At 34.1% G+C, this 21,053-nt stretch overlaps 1 protein-coding gene across 7 annotated transcripts in view; it reads left to right on the top strand.

Annotated features, from left to right (window-relative positions):
• LOC105476956 (coiled-coil domain containing 102B) overlaps nucleotides 1–21,053 on the top strand; it is a 300,439-nt gene that overhangs the window by 75,572 nt on the left and 203,814 nt on the right. For all 7 annotated transcript variants that reach the window (XM_071085208.1, XM_071085206.1, XM_071085209.1 and 4 more), the window contains exon 5: nucleotides 3,371–3,487. In XM_071085208.1, the coding sequence (XP_070941309.1) occupies nucleotides 3,371–3,487 (117 nt within the window). The remainder of the gene's footprint in view (nucleotides 1–3,370; nucleotides 3,488–21,053) is intronic.

Genomic DNA, 21,053 nt, shown 5'->3' with positions numbered 1-21,053 from the left:
GAGGCAAGTAACAAAATTAAGGTTATTTTGTGTCCAAAGCATAATTTTAAAATGTTCAAAGTAATTGTTTTTTAAGGAGAAAGTATAGTTGTTTAATCAATCTGTTCATCAATTTTCCCTGCTATATTGTTTTAGTGGCTTTAGTTGTATAATATTTTATTACTTATTATTTTTATTTATTTTTTTACTCCTCCATGCCTAGAATATACAAATAACAGTGAGGAAGATAGAAGGTCTGGAGTAGAATGAGGACCAGGAGTAGGAGATGAGGGCTGAGGAGTTATCAGATCATGTGGATAATAACTTTGATTTATATAGTAAGTTGATTGAAAAGCTATTGAAGAAAATTGAGCAGGAGAGTTTCATGATCTGAATTGCTTTTTAAAAAGCTTTATTTGGTTGCTATCTTGAGAAAGGAAGTATGAGGCTACATGCAGAAGCAGAAAGAATGGAAGCTATTAAAATAACTGAAGTAAGAGATCATGGTGGTTTTTGATCAGAATAATGGTGGAAATGGAGAGAAGTAACTGGATTTATTATGTTTTGTGAAGGGTAAGCTGATTTAGTTAGTTTAGTTTGGATGTGGCATAGAGAAATAAAGAACTTAACATATTCAATAATTTTGGGAAGGATGGTATCGATATTTACTGAGGTGACAAAGACTGACAGAGAAACAGTTTTAAGGGAGAACTTCTGAATTTGGCTTTCCAGTGTGTTAAGTGTGGGATGCCCTTTAGAGGTGTTGAGTAGGAAGCTGGACATGTGCATTCAAAGTTCAATGGAAAACTATAGGCTGGAGACAGACACTTAAAATTTGCCAGCTTTGCAATTCGTACAAATGAAGTAGGTACCCGGGAACCATCCAATGGAGTAGATCAGAAACACAGCAGGCAGCAGGACCAAATTTCAGTGCACTCCAGCATTGAACTTTACTTCCCAAATAAATTTTTTTTCTTGACCTATTTAATAAATTTCCTAGAGGACTATATTTTATTATTTAAATTTTTGAATTTGCTGTGTCCTTAATTTATGAGTGTAATATATTCTTATTTTTTTCTTGAAGATAGTGATGACAGTAGTTTTTTAAAACTAGTATTCTCTTTTATATCTTACATTGGTTCCAGTTACTTCTCTCCATTTCCACCATTATTCTGATCAAAAACCACTATGATCTCTTCCTTCAGTTATTTTAAGAGCCTCTGTCCTTCGCCTTCTCCATGTGGCCTCCCTTTTCTTCCATTTTTTTCTTTCCTCTATAGACATTCTGTTTCTTAATCTTAATCTTGACTATTCCTGTTTTTCTTGTTTTGTTTTGTTTTGTTTTGTTTTATGCCACTCTTATGTTCTTCACATGCCCAGAGATCTTTGATTTTTCCACTCACAATGATGAATGATGTGGATTTATTTGAGGTATTTGATGTGGGTTTCCTTTGCTGTTGTTTATAAAAATTTGCTTTCCTGCCTCCTCTCTCTTTTGAGTGGTACAGTTCATTGAGAGTTCTGTTGGCAATTGAAAGGTTTATTGATGGATTTAATTCCCTGTGGTTCAATGACGAGATTTCAGAAGTTAAACGGGGAGCATTCAATTACCCAAATGAATTCGATATTCTTTTGGTAAACCTAAACCAAAACTGGTTGCTTTTATTTTACTTCTACTATCCTCTGTTTTATTTAGCAAAGTAATTTATATTCTTCTGGCTAGGGATTAATGCCACATTGTCTATTTAACTACCATGATAGTGAGCTGGACTTGCCTACTCAGACTTTCAAAGAACTCTGTGGTATCTTCTCTTGTCCTCTTCCTTGCCTTCTGTGTGCTCTCTTTATGTTACCAGCTCTGAACATGGAGTCTCTCTGTAGTGTGTTGGGAAATCAGCTTCTACCATTATTGTAGTTGATTTCTAGTATACTTAGACTATGACATTTTCTGCTGTTTCCTTTACTATCTCTTCCTATCAGTTTATTGCCTTTGAGACAATTATTTCAGTGGCCTTTAGGTCTATAATTATAGATGCAATAATGGTTTAAAACTCAGGTAATGCATTTGGCAAGTACTTTCTTAAAATTTGCTTCCTCCAGTTATTATCTTTGTGAATTTAGGAAAGTTACTTAAGTCTCTTAAAAATATGGTTCACCTCGAGGCGGAAAGATCACGAGGTCAGGAGATTGAGACCATACTGGCTAACACGGTGAAACCCCATTTCTACTAAAAATACAAAAAATTAGCCGAGTGTGGTGGTGGGTGCCTGTAGTCCCAGCTACTCGGGAGGCTGAAGCAGGAGAATGGCATGAACCCGGGAGGTGGAGCTTGCAGTGAGCCGAGTTCACTGTTCTCCAGCCTGGGCAACAGAGCGGGATTCTGTCTCCAAAAAAAAAAAAATATATATATATATATATGTGTATATATATATATGTATGTATATATAGGGTTCACTTTTCTCTAGTGGAGGGATAATAATAACAATGCCTAACATATAGGATTACTGTTAGCATTAACTAAGGCAATATATATCAAGTTCAGTTCTTGGGGACTAGCACATGCTTAATATTACTATTATTAACAACATTATCACTACTACTTTTTATTTTTAAACAGATAGTGTAACATTGGCTTTTGTATTTTAATTTGTTATAAAATTACACACATATTATGTAATATGGATGATGGAAACATTTACCTACATAGGTTAAAATATATGTCAATATAACGAAAACAGCATATATGTGTGCAACTACATATTTTATATATTTATCAAATTTCATGGTTCTGCTTAAAATTTTTAATTTTAAGAACGATTGTGGGAAAATAATCATTGTTTGCATTTGTAGGACTTTTCTCACCTTTTATTTTTTCTGCAGTCATTTTCTATGGAAATTTATTGACAGCTTTTACAGATGTTTTTCATATATTTTATCAGCCCAAGCAGTATGTATATACCTTTTTTTCCATTGCCCAAGTTTGTCTCCGTTAAAATTAATATACTATTAAATAGACATAAAAAAGATTACAAAGAATACTGAGGTACTAATATTCAGGATGAAAAGATAAGGGTTAATTGGTAAGCTTAGAAACCAGCTGGTCAATTGTTTCAGAGTTTGTGGAGGTAACTGAGTTCTGCCTAGTTTTCAACCAATGAATTGGAATTTACAGAGATTTGCTTATTTTTTTTTTAGAGGTTAGCATTTTTGAACTACAAGTATAACAATAAATGGTTCAACCACAATCATTACATCAACAGCAACAAGCCTGCCAGAATCCACATAGGAAAAAAGCAAAACAACACTAAAGCTAAATGAAAGACTAATGTGGATTATCCTGTAACCACCCTTTATAGCATCCTGTGATTATAATTTCAACTTTCTTTTTCAGTTTGACATTTGTCTTGTTCAACATAATGATGAAATGGAAGAACTGTCAGGCAATGTAAAGGAAGAATCCAAATCTCAAAACAGCAAAGACAGAGTGATTTGTGAGTTAAGAGCAGAGGTAAGACATTGGGTAAAGAGTGCCATATATATTAAAACATAACTGACTGTTGTTAAATGCCATACTATGTTAAGTAGGGTAATGGATGTGCCTTTGGTTACTTTATGAAAGTGAATGCTGCTGGTTATGTAGTTAGCTTATATGTGATTTAAAAGGCTGTGGAATGACATTGGCCCATAACTAGATCTGAGTTATTTGAATATTATTTAAAGATGAAATGTTTAACTATAAAACTATCTGGTAGCCAATACAAGTCTTACTGTGCATAAATATTTTTTAAAAGTTCAACCAGCTGCTGGATCATGTATGTTCATCTACTTTCAGAATCAATGACATACAAGATATGTGTCATGCAATTTCTGGTGGAATTAACATTACTGTTGGCAGCTAACAACAGTGAGAGATAAAATAAATTCACTTTTGTTGTAGTTATTTCATTTCTTAGATACACCACCTAAGAAACATTTATTTTTCCACTCCTGCCACCACCAACAATAAATGAATTTTCACAAATGTGTAAACTCTGAGTGTTTTTTACTGTTCTGTAGGTAAAAGCAGAATTATTGCGTTTATAGAAAGGAGAAGGGAGTGAGTTATTTGTACTTCATAGAAAATAGCATGATGGCATTAAAAATGGAAAATCACAAATTATTTGTCTTGGAACAGATAATTCTGGGAAAATAGCTTGGAAACAAATGCGTAAGAGCAATTTACAGACTGAAATGAATTTAATGCAACTGTAGGCTGGTAGAAAACTGATTTGTATTAGGTTTTCTTCCTTATATAACTCTTCAAATTCTGAACCGACACCAGAGTATATTTACATCAGATGAATATAGTGCAATGGGAAATATACAGATTTTGGAGCTAGAAATGGGTCCATTACCTCCTGATTACTTTATTCTGGTCAATGCTGTAAGCATCTCTGTGTGTCAGTCTCCAGATTAAAATAATAGTAATAATAATATTAATAATAGTCATGAAACAGGATTTTGGAAAATGTATGTACTGCAAGAAAACAGTTTTCTGAGACAGAGTGCTCTAGTATTGAAACTTATAGCTAAGCTGCTTAGGAGAATTATATACTCCCTGTGTTCTTCCTCATTACATCAATGCCATCCCATGACAGCTCTTCTATGAGTCCTAAAAGTGGTGTTGGGGTGAGATGGCATATATCAAGAGGTCCATTATGAGAAAGGCTGAACTGTTGAATACAAATCTTCGTTAAGTCAAAGAGAAAAATTGGTGGCGTTCGTAACTTTTGTTTTCTAAGAGGAAACAAATGATCAGGATAGATACCTCTTTTTCTTGCCCCTCAGCTCTGAGAATCATCTTTCATTAAACATTGTACAACATGTTGTATAAAAGCTTATTTAATAGTTAACGGCAAAAAAGGAGGAAGGCACATCTAGATATTTATTATAACTCTCCTCAAAAGCCAAGAACATTATGTATACACTTTTTTTTAAGACAAGTTTTAGGTTCACAGCAAAATTGAGCAGAAAGTAGACAGTTTGCACATACTTCCCCTTTCCCCCAGAGACTCCTCCACAACCAACATCCTTCATCAGTGCTGCATGTTTGTTTGTTATAACTGAGAAACAAACTGAGACATTATCAACCACAGTCATAGTTTACATTAAGGTTCACTCTGTGTTGTACATTCTATGGCTTTTGACAAATGCATAATAACATATATCTACCATGTTAGTATCATGCAGATGCTAAACAAATATTGTATAGAAATATGTTCTTTTGCAACTTGTTTATATAAATGTGTCACAACTACTTATGTTTACATAAAAGTACTATAATTTAATTAAATTTAATAACCTATTTAAAAAATTAGTTTATTATTTTTAGATATATAATCAGCACTACAGTGAGTATGCATATGTATATAAATCACTGGATATTTAAAAATGGCTTATGATATATTCCTAGAAAATAGTGTGGCTTGGTCATTGGAATATTTATTTTTTTAAATCTTCTTTTACACATTTCCAAGTGTTCTATTAGAAAAATTATATCAACTTACATTCTCACTAAGTAAGACTAAAATCTCTGAATATTATGTGTAAAGCAAATATTGAAAAAGACTCAAAGTTGGAGAGAAGAGGTATATCACCCAGGGGACCTGAGAATTGAGAAATGGCATGCTGTTGAGTTTTCTGGGTTTTTGTCACATATATTCCAAAATTAGAACTGAAGAAGCCAGAAATCTGGAAACACCAATAGGTACAGATAAACACACAAAAATACCTAAAATGAAACACAACCTAAGTCTGCTTGCTCTAGCCAACGTACTAAGGAAGAGTCAATGTAGCAAGACGAAAACTTTTAGGACAATAATGCTTGAATCCAGCCCAAATCACAGAACACTGTGGCCCCACCCCATGCCTGTTAGCTAAGGCCAGCTGTAGAACCTGGACTTCTACATACATCTGGAAGTAACAAGACAATGCTATCCTTTCACTCTCAATTGTGGTTTCATAAGAACCCACCCAAAACACAATGTTAGATAAAATCCAAATCTCATGACATATTTCACAAAGTATCCAGGATACAATTGGATATTACTCATCATACCTAGAACCACAATAGTTTGAAGTGAATGAAAGAAAACAATTGATAGATGCCAACACTGAAATGATAAAGATGTGTTAATTATTTGGGAAGGATCTTAGAGAGGGCATCATTAAAATACTTTAGTGAGCAATTGTGCATATGCATGAAACAAATAAAAAATAGGAATTTTCATTAAAGAAATAGAAGGTCTCAGCAATTAAAAAAATGCAAAGAAGGAACAAATGGAAAAATTAAAACTGAAAAATGAACTGAATTTAAAAAAACAACTTCTGAATGCAGAAGACAGAGGAAAGAGTCAGTGAACTTGAAGATAAATGAATGGAAATTATCCTATCTGAATGAGATAAAGAAAATAGGCTGAATTTTAAAAGTAAAGTCTCAGAGACCTGTGGGGTGATAAAAAAAAAAAAAATTACATTCATGTAATTTGAGGCCAGTGTGAGAGGAAAAATAGTGTAGGACTGACAGTACTAAAAAATAGATGAAAACTTCCCAACTTTCAAATGAAAGGGTCAAATCTAGAGTCAAGAATTTTAGTGAATCCCAGACAGCATAAACCCGAAAAGGCTGATATTAAGACACATCATAGTCAAACTTATGGAAAATAAGAAAAAATAATCTTAACAGCACCTAAAAGGAAAATTACAGTATATACACAGGGGAAAAAATCCAAATAACAGGGCTTATCACATCAGAAACTCTGGAAGTCAGAAAGAAGTGACATACAATTATTTAGGTTCTAAAAGAGCTGTCAACTCAAAATACTATATCCAGTGAAAATATCTTTCAGATCATTCTCTGATGAGGAAAACTAAGATAAATTGTCTTTGGTAAATAAGCATATGAAAAGGTGTTCAACATATTAGTCATCAGGAAAATGGAAATTAAAACCACGATGGGACAAAACTATACACCTATCAGAATGGCTAAAATCAAAATAGCGACAATACTAAATGGTGGTAATAGCACAGCTATTGAATTACTCACCTATTGCTAGAGGGAATGTAAAATGATACAATCACATTGGAAAATAGTTTGACAGTCTTCAAAATTGCAGCTACCATATGATCAAGCAATTGGACTCCTAGATATTTACTTCATAAAAATAGAAGCTTATATTCACACAAAACTTATAGGTAAATCTTGAGTATTTTATAAGTAAATGCCAAAACTTAGAAACAACACAGGTGATCTTCATGGGGTGAATAATTAAACAAGCAATTACATCCATACTTTGAACTACTTCTCAGCAACAAAACAGAATGAACTCTTGATACATGCAACCATCTGGGTGAATCTCTTGAAGTATTGTGAGTGAAAAATATCCCTAAAGACTACAGAGTCCATGATTATGTATATATATGATTTATTTATATATACATGATTTATTTGTATATATGATTACATATAATCATATATATATTCAGCATTTAGAAATGAAGAACCTATTAATGGTTTTCAGGAATACAGGAGTGAAGGGAGTGGGTGCTGTGGCTGAAAAACAGCCACATGATGCATCCTTGTGGTGATGGAAGCATTCTGCATTTCACTGTGTCAAATTCTTTGCATAATTGTCAATGTCTGACTTTGGTATTGTACTAATGTACTGCTGTTTAACAGCCTATCTAAAGGATCCATCCATTCATAACTGTAAAGTACTAAAAATTGTACACAATAGTAGGCACTCAATCAATACTAGGATAAGAACTTAGATCCAGGTCTCTTGGGTCCCAAAGATAAATTTCATATGGCTTTTACCATTGGAGGGCTCAGGGTAAAAGGCACATGGAATTTATCTTTTCTTTCAACTGCCTATGAATCGACAGCCAAAAATGAAAATTTAATTCAAACATCCTAATTTTTTTTGAAATTTTTAAGTAGTGATTATATAAGCAACCCTATTTATTTTGCTTATGCAAGATAAAACATAAGTATTTTGTTACACAATTTTTTTCACACCCAGGAAGATTGTATTATCTATGGGGGCTTAGAAAGGTTCTTTCTCCATGTGAAAGTCAATTAGATTCTGTCTGAATAGGTAAAATGCAGTAATAGTGAAGTAAAAAACGAAACCAAATGACAACAAAAATAAGTTCATATGTTCATTCATTATACAACCCAGTTATTTACTCCACAAATATTAATCAACAATCTCCCATGTTAAGCACTAAAGATTCTACAAAGTGATGTATTGATGGCCACAGACACAAACAATCCAAGTCAATTAAATGCAATATGTTATATAGCCTTACAGGTGAAGCACAGTTATTTGTGTGGGGATAAAGAGGAGATATAGTGAATGAGATGGGTAAGGTGAAGAGCAGTTAGCCAGGCAAAGTGAAGAGCCAGGTAGAAAGGTAAGAACAAGGCTGGGCGTGGTGGCTCACACCTGTAATCCCAGCATTTTGGGAGGGCAAGGTGGGTGGATTCCCTGAGCTCAGGAGTTCGAGACCATGATGAACCCTGTCACATGGTGAAACCCTGTCTCTAATAAAAATATGAAAATTATCTAGGCATGTTGGGGGACCCCTGTAATCCAAGCTACTCAGGAGGCTGAGGCAGGAGAATCGCTTGAACTTGGGAGGCAGAGGTTGCAGTGAGCTAAGATCATGCCAGTGTACTCCAGCCTGGGTGACGGAGCAAGACAAAAAACACAAAACAAACAAAAAAAAGAAGGTAAGAACAATATCTGAAAAGGGCGGTAGCATGTAAGAAGGGAGGACGCTGCAGAATTTAGAGAAAATGTTGTAGGAAAGGGTGGTACATGGGAATATTGACAAAGAAGGAAACACTTCTCCTTTTCTTCTAACATTAGTGTAGATATCAGAAAGTGTGTTGATTTTGGGGGTATTTTGATCACTGGAAGAGCAGTATGTTCTGACTGGGAGCAATTCACCACTAGATGTTTTTAAGGTATGCAGAGGGAATAAAAATGTTTTGGTTTTGTGCTAAAAATGAAAATAAAAATATTTTCAGGATGTTTTCTTAAATTATAAATTTAATCTTTAGTTCTGCAAATATTGTATGGTATCTGCTATGCTGTGTTCTGGTAACTCAATGGTGTGGGATGTGAAATGGACTTGCCTTCAGAGAACAGCCTTCAGCGAGGGGTACAGTATTCATCAGAGATCATACCTTTTAGTGTAAGTTGTCAACAGTTTGGGAGCTATACAGCAAATGTGAATGAGGCTACGGGGATTGACCTAGTCAGAAATTTTAGATAAAATACCAGATATTTTATTTACTGACATAGTTAAATAGCCTTATCTTTGACATGAAGGATATTGTATAATTAGAACTCCGGTGTCATAATTTAATTTTTAGAGATTGCCACAGTAAGTGTTGATCTGAATTGATTTAAATCTCCTGTATCTCCATTCCTCTTATTGACTTTACATGTTCTAGCAAAGAGATTTCAATTACTGAGAATATGATGAATATATTAGAAATGGTTATATGATTTTGGAGCAGGATATTGAGGAATGCAAGCAGGTTAATTCAGAAGTCTGTTAGTGATATAGATTTAAACATTCTGGGTTTATATTGACAAAACTCAGGAAACAGAATATATAAAATAAGACTTGATATGAATAAACCATTGGAGAAAAATAACAGTCTGGGAAAACAGAATCAAGCTGTCACAGTTAAATATACTTTCTGGTCATTTAGATAAATACAAGTCTAAATATTCAATTTTTTCAAGAATAAAACTGTTACTTATTCTGCATTTATAGAAATCTGATAAATAGAAGGTTGAATAACCAGTGAAAGCCTGTTATCATTTATTCAGGAAATATTAGGCGCCTTGAGTAACAGGTATTTCTTTCAAAACATTTAAACTATATAGTTCAAAATAAAATACTGAAAATAATCTTTGATAGCACATCAGTAGTAGCTTTTCTTAGTAGCTACATCTTCTGAAAAGATTTCGAGCTAACTTGGGTTGACGATTAAATTACAATCTGAGGTTTTTTGCCACCTTCAAGTTTCTTGCTGTCTTCTATTACATAGAGAAGAGCTCAATGATGATTGTGATGTGAGTGGGAAAAGAAGGGACTGTATCAATTACAACTGTAAATATTAGCTTGTCTTAGGAATAGCCCACCTCCCTTCTTTGGAAACTGTGCACATTTTAGTGCCAATCTCAACACATCTAGTGTTCGACACCTTCAAGCTACTTGAGATCTTTAATATGATGTCCTCCAGCTCTTATCTTCCTTAGGACACAAACACATACATTTGAACTTTTCCTGTAAGTTCTGTGCAATTCTTCTAAGACCCTATTTACTGCTTCCCATGAGGTCACAAGTCAACTTAGCAAATCTACACTAATGCTAATTTCTTTTATGTCATCATATCAATTGTTACTCTCAAATGCTTCCAATCCAAAACTGCTTTACTAACACTCTTATGGTTGTGTTTAACAAGGATTCTGATTTCCAGTAGAGAGAAATTTTCTGTTTTACACGAGAGGTCATTGACTTAGAACCTTTCCATCATTATCATCAAATGCTTTTCTTAGAAAACATGTTTTCCTATGAACTGACACCTTCTGAAAACATATGCCTTAAATCAAACAAACAATTACATTTCTCTTCTGCTGAAATCCCTGGTTAATATGAGTATGGCATAAAAAGGGAAGGAAAGGGCCTGACAGTTTAGGTGGTGGAGTTCTTAGCTTCATTCTGCAATAGTGCGTGGCTCACAATCGCTCAAACAATGGCCATTAGCTGAATGAATGAGGGAAAGATAAGGACAAAGCACATATCAAAAAAGAGAACTTTCTATTTTAACTTTCTAGAAGGTCAAAAGAAAAAGTAAAATAAGAATGGAGGAAGGGCAAAGCTGTCTATATTCATTTGGAATATGTTTTCTTCTATATTTGACTCCTTTTTTGTTTGTTTTGAGATGGGATCTCACTCTGTCACCTAAGCTGGAGTACAGTGGCACAATCTGTGCTCACTGCAACCTCTGCCTCCTGGGCTCAGGCAACTCTTTCACCTCAGTCTCCCAAGTAGCTGGGACGACAGGTGCACACCACTAGGCCTGGCTAATTTTTGCATTTTTTGTTTTTAATAGAGACAGGGGTCTCACCATGTTGGCCAGGCTGGTCCTGAACTCCTAAAACAAGTGATCCACTTGTCTCGGCCTCCCAAAGTGCTGGGATTACAGGCATGAGCCACCATGCCCGGCCTAGATATGACTACGTTTGATGCACTCAAAACATGTTGGTCACTAGTATGGTCTGAATGGCTGTGTGTTTCCCAAACTGACATCCTGACTTCCAAGGTGATGGTATTAGGAGGTGGGACCTTTAGGAGTTGATTAGGTTATGAGGACAATTAGAATTAATGCCATTAAAAAAGAGACCCCAGACAGCTAGCTCAAGCCTGTACCATGTGAATACATAGGGAGAAGGCGCTGTCTATGAACCAGAAAGCAGGTCCTCACCAGATACAAAATCTACTGGCAACTTAATCTCGGATTCCAGGCTCCAGAACTGTGAGAAATAAATTTCTACTGTTTATAAGCTACCCAGGTTATGGTATTTTGTAGCCTGAATGGACTAAGACAGTCACAAGTATAGACTGGCAAGTGTAATTATTTGAAGGACAGAACTATCAAGAAAACTAGTGACTGGGCAACTAAGTCATGAAGATAAGCCCCATTTTCATGTAACAACTCTACTTTTGGGGTGAATTGGAGAAATTCACTGTCCTCTAAACCTTTTGTTGAATTGAATTACTTCTTTAATGGAGTAAATTGTTTCTCTCAAATACTATTAGAAATTCTCCTGCATTTGAATATTTAAGCAGTAGAAAATGTTGTTAATTAAATAGCTTCCATAAATGTATGCATTAGTAAAACATTGCTTGATGTACTTTTTAATCCTAGTAGTCACAAGTAGTTATTGGAACAATTATTTCTAACAGTGATGTACCGTATTGGTTTTTATTTTCAGTATTGATCTGTTCGAGTTCAAAACAACTGTTCTGGAATTGGGTTTTATAGGTTGAGTCATTTCTTTCTGTGTAGTTAGCAATGATTCAAGTGCCCTGAAAAAAAGAAAAAGTATCTTCTGTTCATATTTGAGTCTCTGATTTTAGGCTTTCTAGAAATCACCAAGACAATAATTGCTTTACTGAAGAAATAACTCAGACCAGTGATAAATCAAAACAATTATGCTTTGCAATTATTTTATTAACCAATGAGTGGAAGATGTCATTTGGAGATGAACAGGGATGAAAGGAAAAAGAATTAGGCCAAGCAGCTTTCCCTTCAAAGAAGCAAAACTATTTAATATGTACATCCTTGTCTTAAATACTGAGAATTAATGAAAGATGCATAAAGATCTATTAAAATACTCTGTTCAGATTGAGTATCACTAGATATTTAGAGCTAATGTTTATGAATACTTTGTAGGTCTCATGTGCCTTGTAAGGACTTAAAACATTAGATTTCATTTAATCAACATATCAATTTTATAAGATAATGTGATGGTTAATTTTATGTGTCAGCTTGGCTAGGCCATAGGGTGCCCAGACATTTGTCCAAATATTATTCTGGGTGTGGGGTGTGTCTGTGAGGATGCTTCGGGATGCAGTTAACACTTGCATGGGTGCACTGAGTAAAGTAGATTGCCTTCCCTAATGTGGGTAGATTTCATCCAAACAATTGAAGACCTAAATAGAACAAAAAGGCTGAGAACAAGGGAACTACTGATGCCTAACTGCTTGAGCTGGAGCCTTGATCTGCTCTAACCTTTGGATTTGGACTGAAACATCAGAACATCTTGAGTTTCCAGCTTGCTGTCTGCAAATCTTGGGACTTAGCTTTTATGATTACATGAGCCAATTCCTTATAATTTACCTTTCCCATTCTCTCTCTGTCTCTCTCTCTCTCTCATTAAGAGAGAGACCACTATGTGACGCTGCTTTACACCACCAAAAATTAACTAAACATTTTATGTATTTGTTCATTGTATTGTTATAAATTTATTTGTACATTTTTGAGAATATAATTCTCCGATGCTAGACTCCTAAGCAAAAACACATAAATCAAGCAAAAGGAGTTATAATACATCTTTTGATATAATGCGGCTAAATAATAATAGGAACACTTCTTTTTAAAAATATTTTTAAAATATTTTAACTATTGTTTTAATAAGATTTTAAAAATCAAATGTCCTTAAAGAGCCAATGATAATTTGCATTGCAAAAGCTGACTTTGCATGCTGCACTTTAGCCACACGAATGAAAATATAAATAAATAAATAAACAAACAAGACAATTATTGTTAACACTCAGACAGTATGCAATAATGCCTTATAGCTTTGAGAAATAAAATGAGAGATGATCTGTGTCAGAGAATCCAATCTCTTTTCTTGCAATGACTTTAGCAACATGTTCCTTCTCCTAAGGAAGTCTTGATACTTCTCATTCACTTCAAGCCCAAAACCTGACAAAGAAACGAGCAAAGCCAGTGACAACTGATAGTTTTAATAAAATATCCCTATGTTTTCCCCTTCACATCAGTCTCCACATTTAAAAGGATTGATTATTTCCTACACTATCCATTGATTTATTTCTAGATTCTAGAGTGATATATGATCATGTTTGATAGAAACTGGGTTAAGTTATTGTAGACATGTAACCAATTTATTCATTTTAGCTCCTAAATAAACCAAGAATGTAACTATTATTCCAGGCTCATATTTCATTTAAATGTTTTTTCTCACTACCTCGGATACAGAATTACTTACCTTTACAAACACAATAAAAGGATTGCCACATTTTCAAGAGGAGCCAAAGAGGAGAATTAACTTTTTACATCTGGAAAATTAAATATAGATACTGCTTCCTACTTTCTCTTCAATCCCAGTGTTTGGAATGTAGCTATACATTTTAACTGTTCTTGCCACAAAATAAATGAACAAAAAATAGGTAACTGTGTGAGGTGATGGATATGCTAATTTGCTTAACTACAGTAGCCTTGCCACTCTCTATGTACGTTATAACACCATGTAGCATACAATATATACAATGCAATTTATTTTTAAAAAATAATTCTGGCAGCAGAAGTAGATTAAAAGCCCTACATCTAATATCCGAAGAGCAAAAACACTGATTACCCTCAAAATACCCTCAAAATAATAACAAAATGTTACATAAAATGTAACATGGAGAAAACAAAAATACTGCTCTTAGGACATGGATACATGATAGCACAAAGGAAAATTAAATATATAATTTGGAGTTGAAAGTTGAATGAGTCACCCAGAAAGTAAACCACAAAGACAAGGATGTAATAAAAAAGGGAGTTTCTTAAACATTAATTTAGCAGTTAGTCCCCCAAATTAAGAGATCCTTAAAAAAGAAGTTTACAAGCGAGAGAATTAGAAAAACAAAATTCTTCCAAATGAAGGTCATGATGGTTTAGATGAATATATCCATCCAAGTAAGTAGCATAATAATACCAAAAAGACAGAGCAAAGTTCATTGCATTAAAGTTCGTAACACTGGAATACAATAAATTGCCTGAAAGGAAGCAGTGATAAATAAATGAGCACATATAGATAATCAGAAATCAGAAAAATTATCAGACTTCTCAACAAGCAACTCCAGAAATTATAAAACAATGTCGGTAAATGTTTAAAATTCTGAAGAAAGTGATTTACATCTTAGAATTCTACACAGACTCAATTTACAATAATAATATAGATTAGAATAATTCGTTATAAGACCTATCAAATCTCCAAAAATTATCAACTGTTGTAACCTCTTTGCAGTTTGCAAAATGACATAGGAAACATGAATTACGAAGTAGAACTAAATAGAAAAGACTTCAAGAATATTTCCAGGATTATGATGCAGGTTGATTCCAGGTAAAAGATGTCTCAAAATAAAACAGAAGTGACACTCATATTATGTTCTGGGTATGTCAGTATTTCTAGGAGATGTATACTTCCATTGAAATGTTCCAGATTAGTAACTACATTGAAAACTAAGCAAGAAACTATGAGGCACTTCATAACTTCAGGAAACATAAAATTATAATAGCAAAATAAATGCAATTATAGTGTACCACATTGGTCACCTGTAAATATATATATATTTTTTCACAATGTTAAGATGGAATACCTGGCCAGGGGCAGTGGCTCACTCCTGTAATCCCAGAACTTTGGGAGAATATATAAAATATAAATAAAAGAAGCGTAAGTGAATTAACAAAGGCAAACAGCTTAAGACTGTGCTTATCTCACTAGACATTCTCAAAAATAATAGACATTATAATTAATGAAACGATATATAATAGGACAAATAATACCATATATTATGTTCAGCCATGGTATGGAGATAATAGGCCTTCACATTAAAATCAGGGTGATGATTTATAAATTACATACAACCATTAAATTTTCAGTAAATGCCACCTATTTATTTGGAAGATGAAGTATTTGGATATTAACAGCAACAAAAAAGTGATCTTGAACCTATTGTTGAACTCAATTTTAACATGGAAGAAATCTTCAATTGAACTTCCTTAAGTAGAAACCTAAATTATTTTATAAGCTTAAAAATATTCTTGATATATTGTGAAGATAATGAATCATTTTATATGTTCAATGTTTGTTTTTCAAATAGAGTGAATGCACTTTTTTTTCTGAGTCCATTGAAATTTTTGTTCTAGAAAAGATTTCATTAAATCTTGTCACTGACTACATAGTAACCATTTTAATTGGTCAAAGGAATCATTTACCATATACTTTCTACTGCCTTGCTTAATAATGTTGGTGTTTACTCCATGTATGTAGTTTGACATTCACTCATTTCAATGGACCCCAGCAAAGTGATTCTATACTCCTTTAATAATCTGCTCTCAGAAGCTAGTCGTTTGCTTGACATTTAGAGTTCAAGCCTTTCTTTACTTATTTCAGTACCAATGACTTATAAGACAATCCCACAGTCCTGACCACTGCTTTTTTAGCTTCTAGGTCCTGAGATTTTTCAATACTCATTCTATATTTCCTCTTTTTATAGTTAAACATCTTGGCCCCCACAAAGGCTTTTCCTCATGTATGCTCTATCCATTAATCTAGGTTGAGTAGAAGCAGTTGTCATTTTAACCTACTCCTTTATTTGACACTAGGACTGCTGGCAAGAGAGGGAAGGAGATTCTTCCTTCTCCCATCGATTTTACTTTGTGGAGGTGAGAGAATGCGGAGCGCAGCAGTGAGGTGGAGCATTGAGGTAAAAGCAAGCGTAATAGGAAGCTCAAAGGATATATGCCAGGTTCTAGACAAGAGCCACTTAAAATTTTCACTACAAATGGTTTTGAATTCTGATCATACATAATTATTGAAAACTAAGTTTCAAACGACACTCAAGTGTATACTCTGACCTTTATCTAATCGTTTGGGAAATCCTATCCTCTGCCATAAATGTTAAGAACCTTTCTGTAAAAAGGTCAGGTGAGCTGAAGAGTCTTATGTAATCGATCCATAGGCATTGACATTTGTTTTTGAATTTGGACAAATGTCCGTGTTGGACTTTGGCTCACTGACATATTTGAGTCATCGATCCTTTCAACTAACCCGCACTTGCAAAATGTTTTTCCACTCCTAGAAGAGAAAACTTAGGCTACGGATGTAAATCTTCACTCAAGTGTACCTTTAATGCTGATGTCACAACTAACACAATATTTTTTTTTCCCGTGTCCTGAAGTTTTAACCTTACCAGGTAAATACAAGCTTGAAACATCAAAATCAATACATATTTATAGTGTGCAGTGGGAAAACATGTTTTATCTAGAACTTGTCTATCTGTGCCAGAGTATAAATAAAATTCTGCAAGCAGGACCCTGGGAGTGATGGTGATATCTTAATACCCAAGGCATACGTTCATATTTATGTTTAATAAATAGGTTTACTTTTTACTTATTTAGCACCCAGACACAGACAACTTTCTTAGGCAATCTGCTTTAGTTTATGGCACACGATCACCACTGGTTTCTACAAAGCCTTTCTCTTTGTGCTCAATCATTCATTTTATATTTTCTGCATATTTTTTCCATACCATTTCTTACATAGGCTACTATTGCAATATGTTTTTCTTTATCTATGTTCTTTAAAAAAGTATATTTCTAACTTTAATAAATGTTAAAATCAGCACTATCTTTTATCTTTTAAGGTTATTGTCTGTTGTAGGTATACTATTTCAACACATGGGGCAGTCATCATGATGCCTGTCTCAAACGTGTTAACGTGCATCTCCCTAGAATAATGGCATTTACCTACATGATCATAATGTTCAAACTGAATAAATTAATAAATTATTAATATTATCAATAGCTAATTCATAAATTAGCTTTTTCCTAGAATGTCTTTTATAGGCATTATTGTAAAGCAGCCTCCAGTCTAGTTTTGTTAATGCGTCTGCTGTTATATCTTCCTAATTGCTTTTAGTTTAGAATAGATTCTCTCATTATTTCCCCTGAAAGTGGTGTTTTAAACAATCAGATAGGTTCAGTGGTACAATATGCTATATTCTGTATTGGTCTAATTGATTGTTAATGGTATCCTTTATTCTTCTATGTTCTGTATTTCCTGCAAACAAGAATTAAGTCTAGAGCAGGATTTCTCCCCCTTGGCACTATTGACATTTTGTGGGGTGCCGCCCTGTACATTGTAGGATGTTTAGCAGTACTCCTGGTTTCTACCCACCAGATGCCAGTAGTACTTCTTCAGATGTGACAACTAAAATCATCTTCAGACTTTGCTAAATGTCTTCTCAGGACAAAATCATCATGGTTGAACACCACTGATCGACAGACTAGACTCAGGTTAACGTATTTTTAGTAAGGATAATATATAACATCTCCATGGATTTCCTAATGCTTCATATTAAGAGAAACAATGCCATGTTGTTCAGCTATTACCCATGCTAAATAGAATCACTTGGTTAAGGTGTGGACTGCCAGCTTTCTCCAATATCATACTCACTTTGAAATTGGAAGTCGTGTGTGGTAGAACGCTTTGATTCCTGAATGTATCGTTTTCTCCAGAAACCCTTTATCTAGTGATTCTGAAACCCACTGATGATCTTTATGTACATTTATTATAATTGGTAGTTGCAAAAGTTATTCTATCTGTTTACAGTTTTGAGCTACCATTTCTCTGCCCTTCCCAGTAGTTTTTCTTACTTTCTTTTTTTCTTTGTCTCTTTTTCTCTCTTTAACATTATAGAATCATGAATTAATTTTCTTAGGGTGTTATAGTGAATATTGTCTAGTATGGTCTGAACACTGTGTCCTTACATGGTCTTTCCTCTGTGCTCACTTGGAGAGAGGGATCTCTGGTACATCTTCCTTTTCTTGTAAGGACATCAGTTCCGTTGGATTAAGGCCCCACCCTAATGAATCCTCTTAACCTTTGTTACGTATTTATAGGACCTAATTCCAAATACAATCACACTGGGGATAAGACTTCTAAACACAAATATTGGGGGGAACACAATTCAGTCCATAACAGTTGGGTAGGATTTTCCTGGGATAACAAGAATAAGTGATAACAGGTAGGTTCTATGGGGGAAAGTGGAATAATAAAAATTTTGAGTTGTGTACTTAATATCTTAGTTGTAGCGTGCCCTCTTTTGTCGATATAGTGAAGGGACACTTTTTTAAAATTCAGGCTTTTGGGTAGGGAGGATGAAAATAAATTTGTCTTATGATTCTTTGATAATTCCCTTAATATCAACTTCCTGCTTTCCTACTGTCCCTTTCCAGGAAGTTTCTAAATGACACCCCTGCTTTCCAAGATACCCCTTGCAATCTAGAGTGCTACTCATGAGCTTGAAAAACCTGAAAACAATTACCCTTGGGCTTTCTAATCTCCTTTATTACATTTCTGATAGTAGCTTGTGTTCTGGCTCCCCAAGTCTGAGACCTGTTCTCAGTTATTTCCCTGCTTAAGGTGATGTGGCTACCTTTACAGGACATCCAGCATAGTGTATGTTTTCTCTTCTGCACCATCCCTATCTGACTCTGCTCCCCAGTGGTCTCCAGAGAAAGCTCTGCTGCCCTCAGACATTTATTGCACCTCTTACCTATCTGTCAAGATTCTATAAGTCTAAGCCTCTTTATTATGTTGACAGGTTTGCAGCTACCAGTAATTTTATTTTTTTTTTCAGTTTTGATCTTTGGAGGTTGGGTTGAGAGACTGAGATTTAGTATGTGTTCATGTTTTAAACTATGCAGTTTTCAAAGGATACTATTTTATAGCCATAGTCATCTGTTTTTGTATTGATTACAAAAGATTAAGAAACTCATTTATTTGGATATTACAAAACAGACATCTAAATAAGTCTAGCAAATAAATAAATTTAATGTAATTTAAGACTGAAAGATAAAAACATTGAAATCTTGAGGGATACTGCAAAGCTTAAAAATAGGTATAACATCAATACGTATATAAGGAAATAGCTGTGTCTGACATTAGACAATGCCTCTCATATCTCAATTACAGGGAGTATAGTTAAGTCAGAACCCAACTGCTACGTTCTGAAACCAGGAAATGAGATCTTGCTTTCCACAGGCTGCTCCCAGCCTAACACTGACCTCTCTGTGCCTGGGAGGTGTGAAGTTCCTCTGGCTACTGATGTTGACTCAAAAACCCCTAAGGGTCTTGCATAACTTTGCTTAGACTGCAGTGAGGTCTCAGAGGCTTCACAGCATCCTCCCTTCTTTACTGCTTCTCCCTCACTCAAAGCCAGTCTTGCATCACAGTTTGACTATTCCCTACCTCTCTTGTCTTCCTCTCCATTTTTTTCTCATAGGCATTCTCCCTAATAAATTTATTACATTTCTACAATGAGTGGTAGAATTGCTTCTTGGAGTATCCAGAATAACAAAAATAACAAAGACAAAAGAGCAAATAAGCTAATATTCTACTTTAAAAGTTAAAAAGTGGCAGAAGAAAAGTGTAGTAAGAAGAGAAGAATGACAATACTAGGAATTGATCAAATAATTTTTTAAAACTTTAATAGAGATAGCAAAGCCAGAAGTTAATTCTTTGGAAAAAATAACTAACTAATCAAGAAGCTATAATTAGAAATTACTAGTAATAAAAAGTAGACATAGCTTTTGATAAGGCAGAGATTTACAAATATAAGGAAACACCATGAAGAGACACTGCTAATAAAAATGAAACCTTACATGAAACAAATTACTGACCAGAAAAATATAGCTTACCCAATATGACACTTTAGAAATAGAAAGGCTGAATGGATTTGTAACAGCAAGTAATTAAATTAAAATATAATAAATGAAAACTCTTCTTGCAGTGAAACTCCAGTATCAGAAAAGTTTATGCACAAGCTGTACTATTTAGGATATATGATTCCAATTTTTAAGGACATCTTCCAGAGAAGAGAAAAGCAGAAATACTTTCCAACTTTTTCCAATGTGTTAATTTAACTCTACTACTGCATCCAAAGAAAGATAATAGAAGAAAGGAAAATTACAGTTAATTTCACAGATAAATTTAGTAGCAAATACATTCATCAAGTGCAAGTAATATTAATTTAAATTTAGTAATTAAAAATTGCTTTGTCACAGTAGTGGAAGACATATTATAGCATTAGAACATCTGTTATGCAAATCATCACATTAAACAGACTAAAAGCAAAAATCAATGGCATGGTTATCTCAAATGTTATTTAAAAAGCATTTGCCAAAACTAAATTTATGCTTATAGGGAAAAACTTTAACACAGTAGCAATCAAAGTGGACTGTTAAAATCTGGTATCAAGTAGCAACATTTTAGAGCAAATGTTTTACTTAATAATGATTGGAAGCATGCTATCAGTTTAATATTTTACTTCAGGTCCCAGCCACTTCCAGAAAGGAAGACAAATAAATACAATTACAAGAGTTGGAAAGATACAAAATTACAATGATCAAAAATGATACAATTATCTAT

The sequence above is a fragment of the Macaca nemestrina genome, chromosome 19, assembly GCF_043159975.1.
Source record: "Macaca nemestrina isolate mMacNem1 chromosome 19, mMacNem.hap1, whole genome shotgun sequence".
In the NCBI taxonomy this organism is placed as follows: domain Eukaryota; kingdom Metazoa; phylum Chordata; class Mammalia; order Primates; family Cercopithecidae; genus Macaca; species Macaca nemestrina.
The sequence above is the reverse complement of the archived record's forward strand: the minus strand, read 5'-3'. Positions and strand labels throughout refer to the sequence as shown.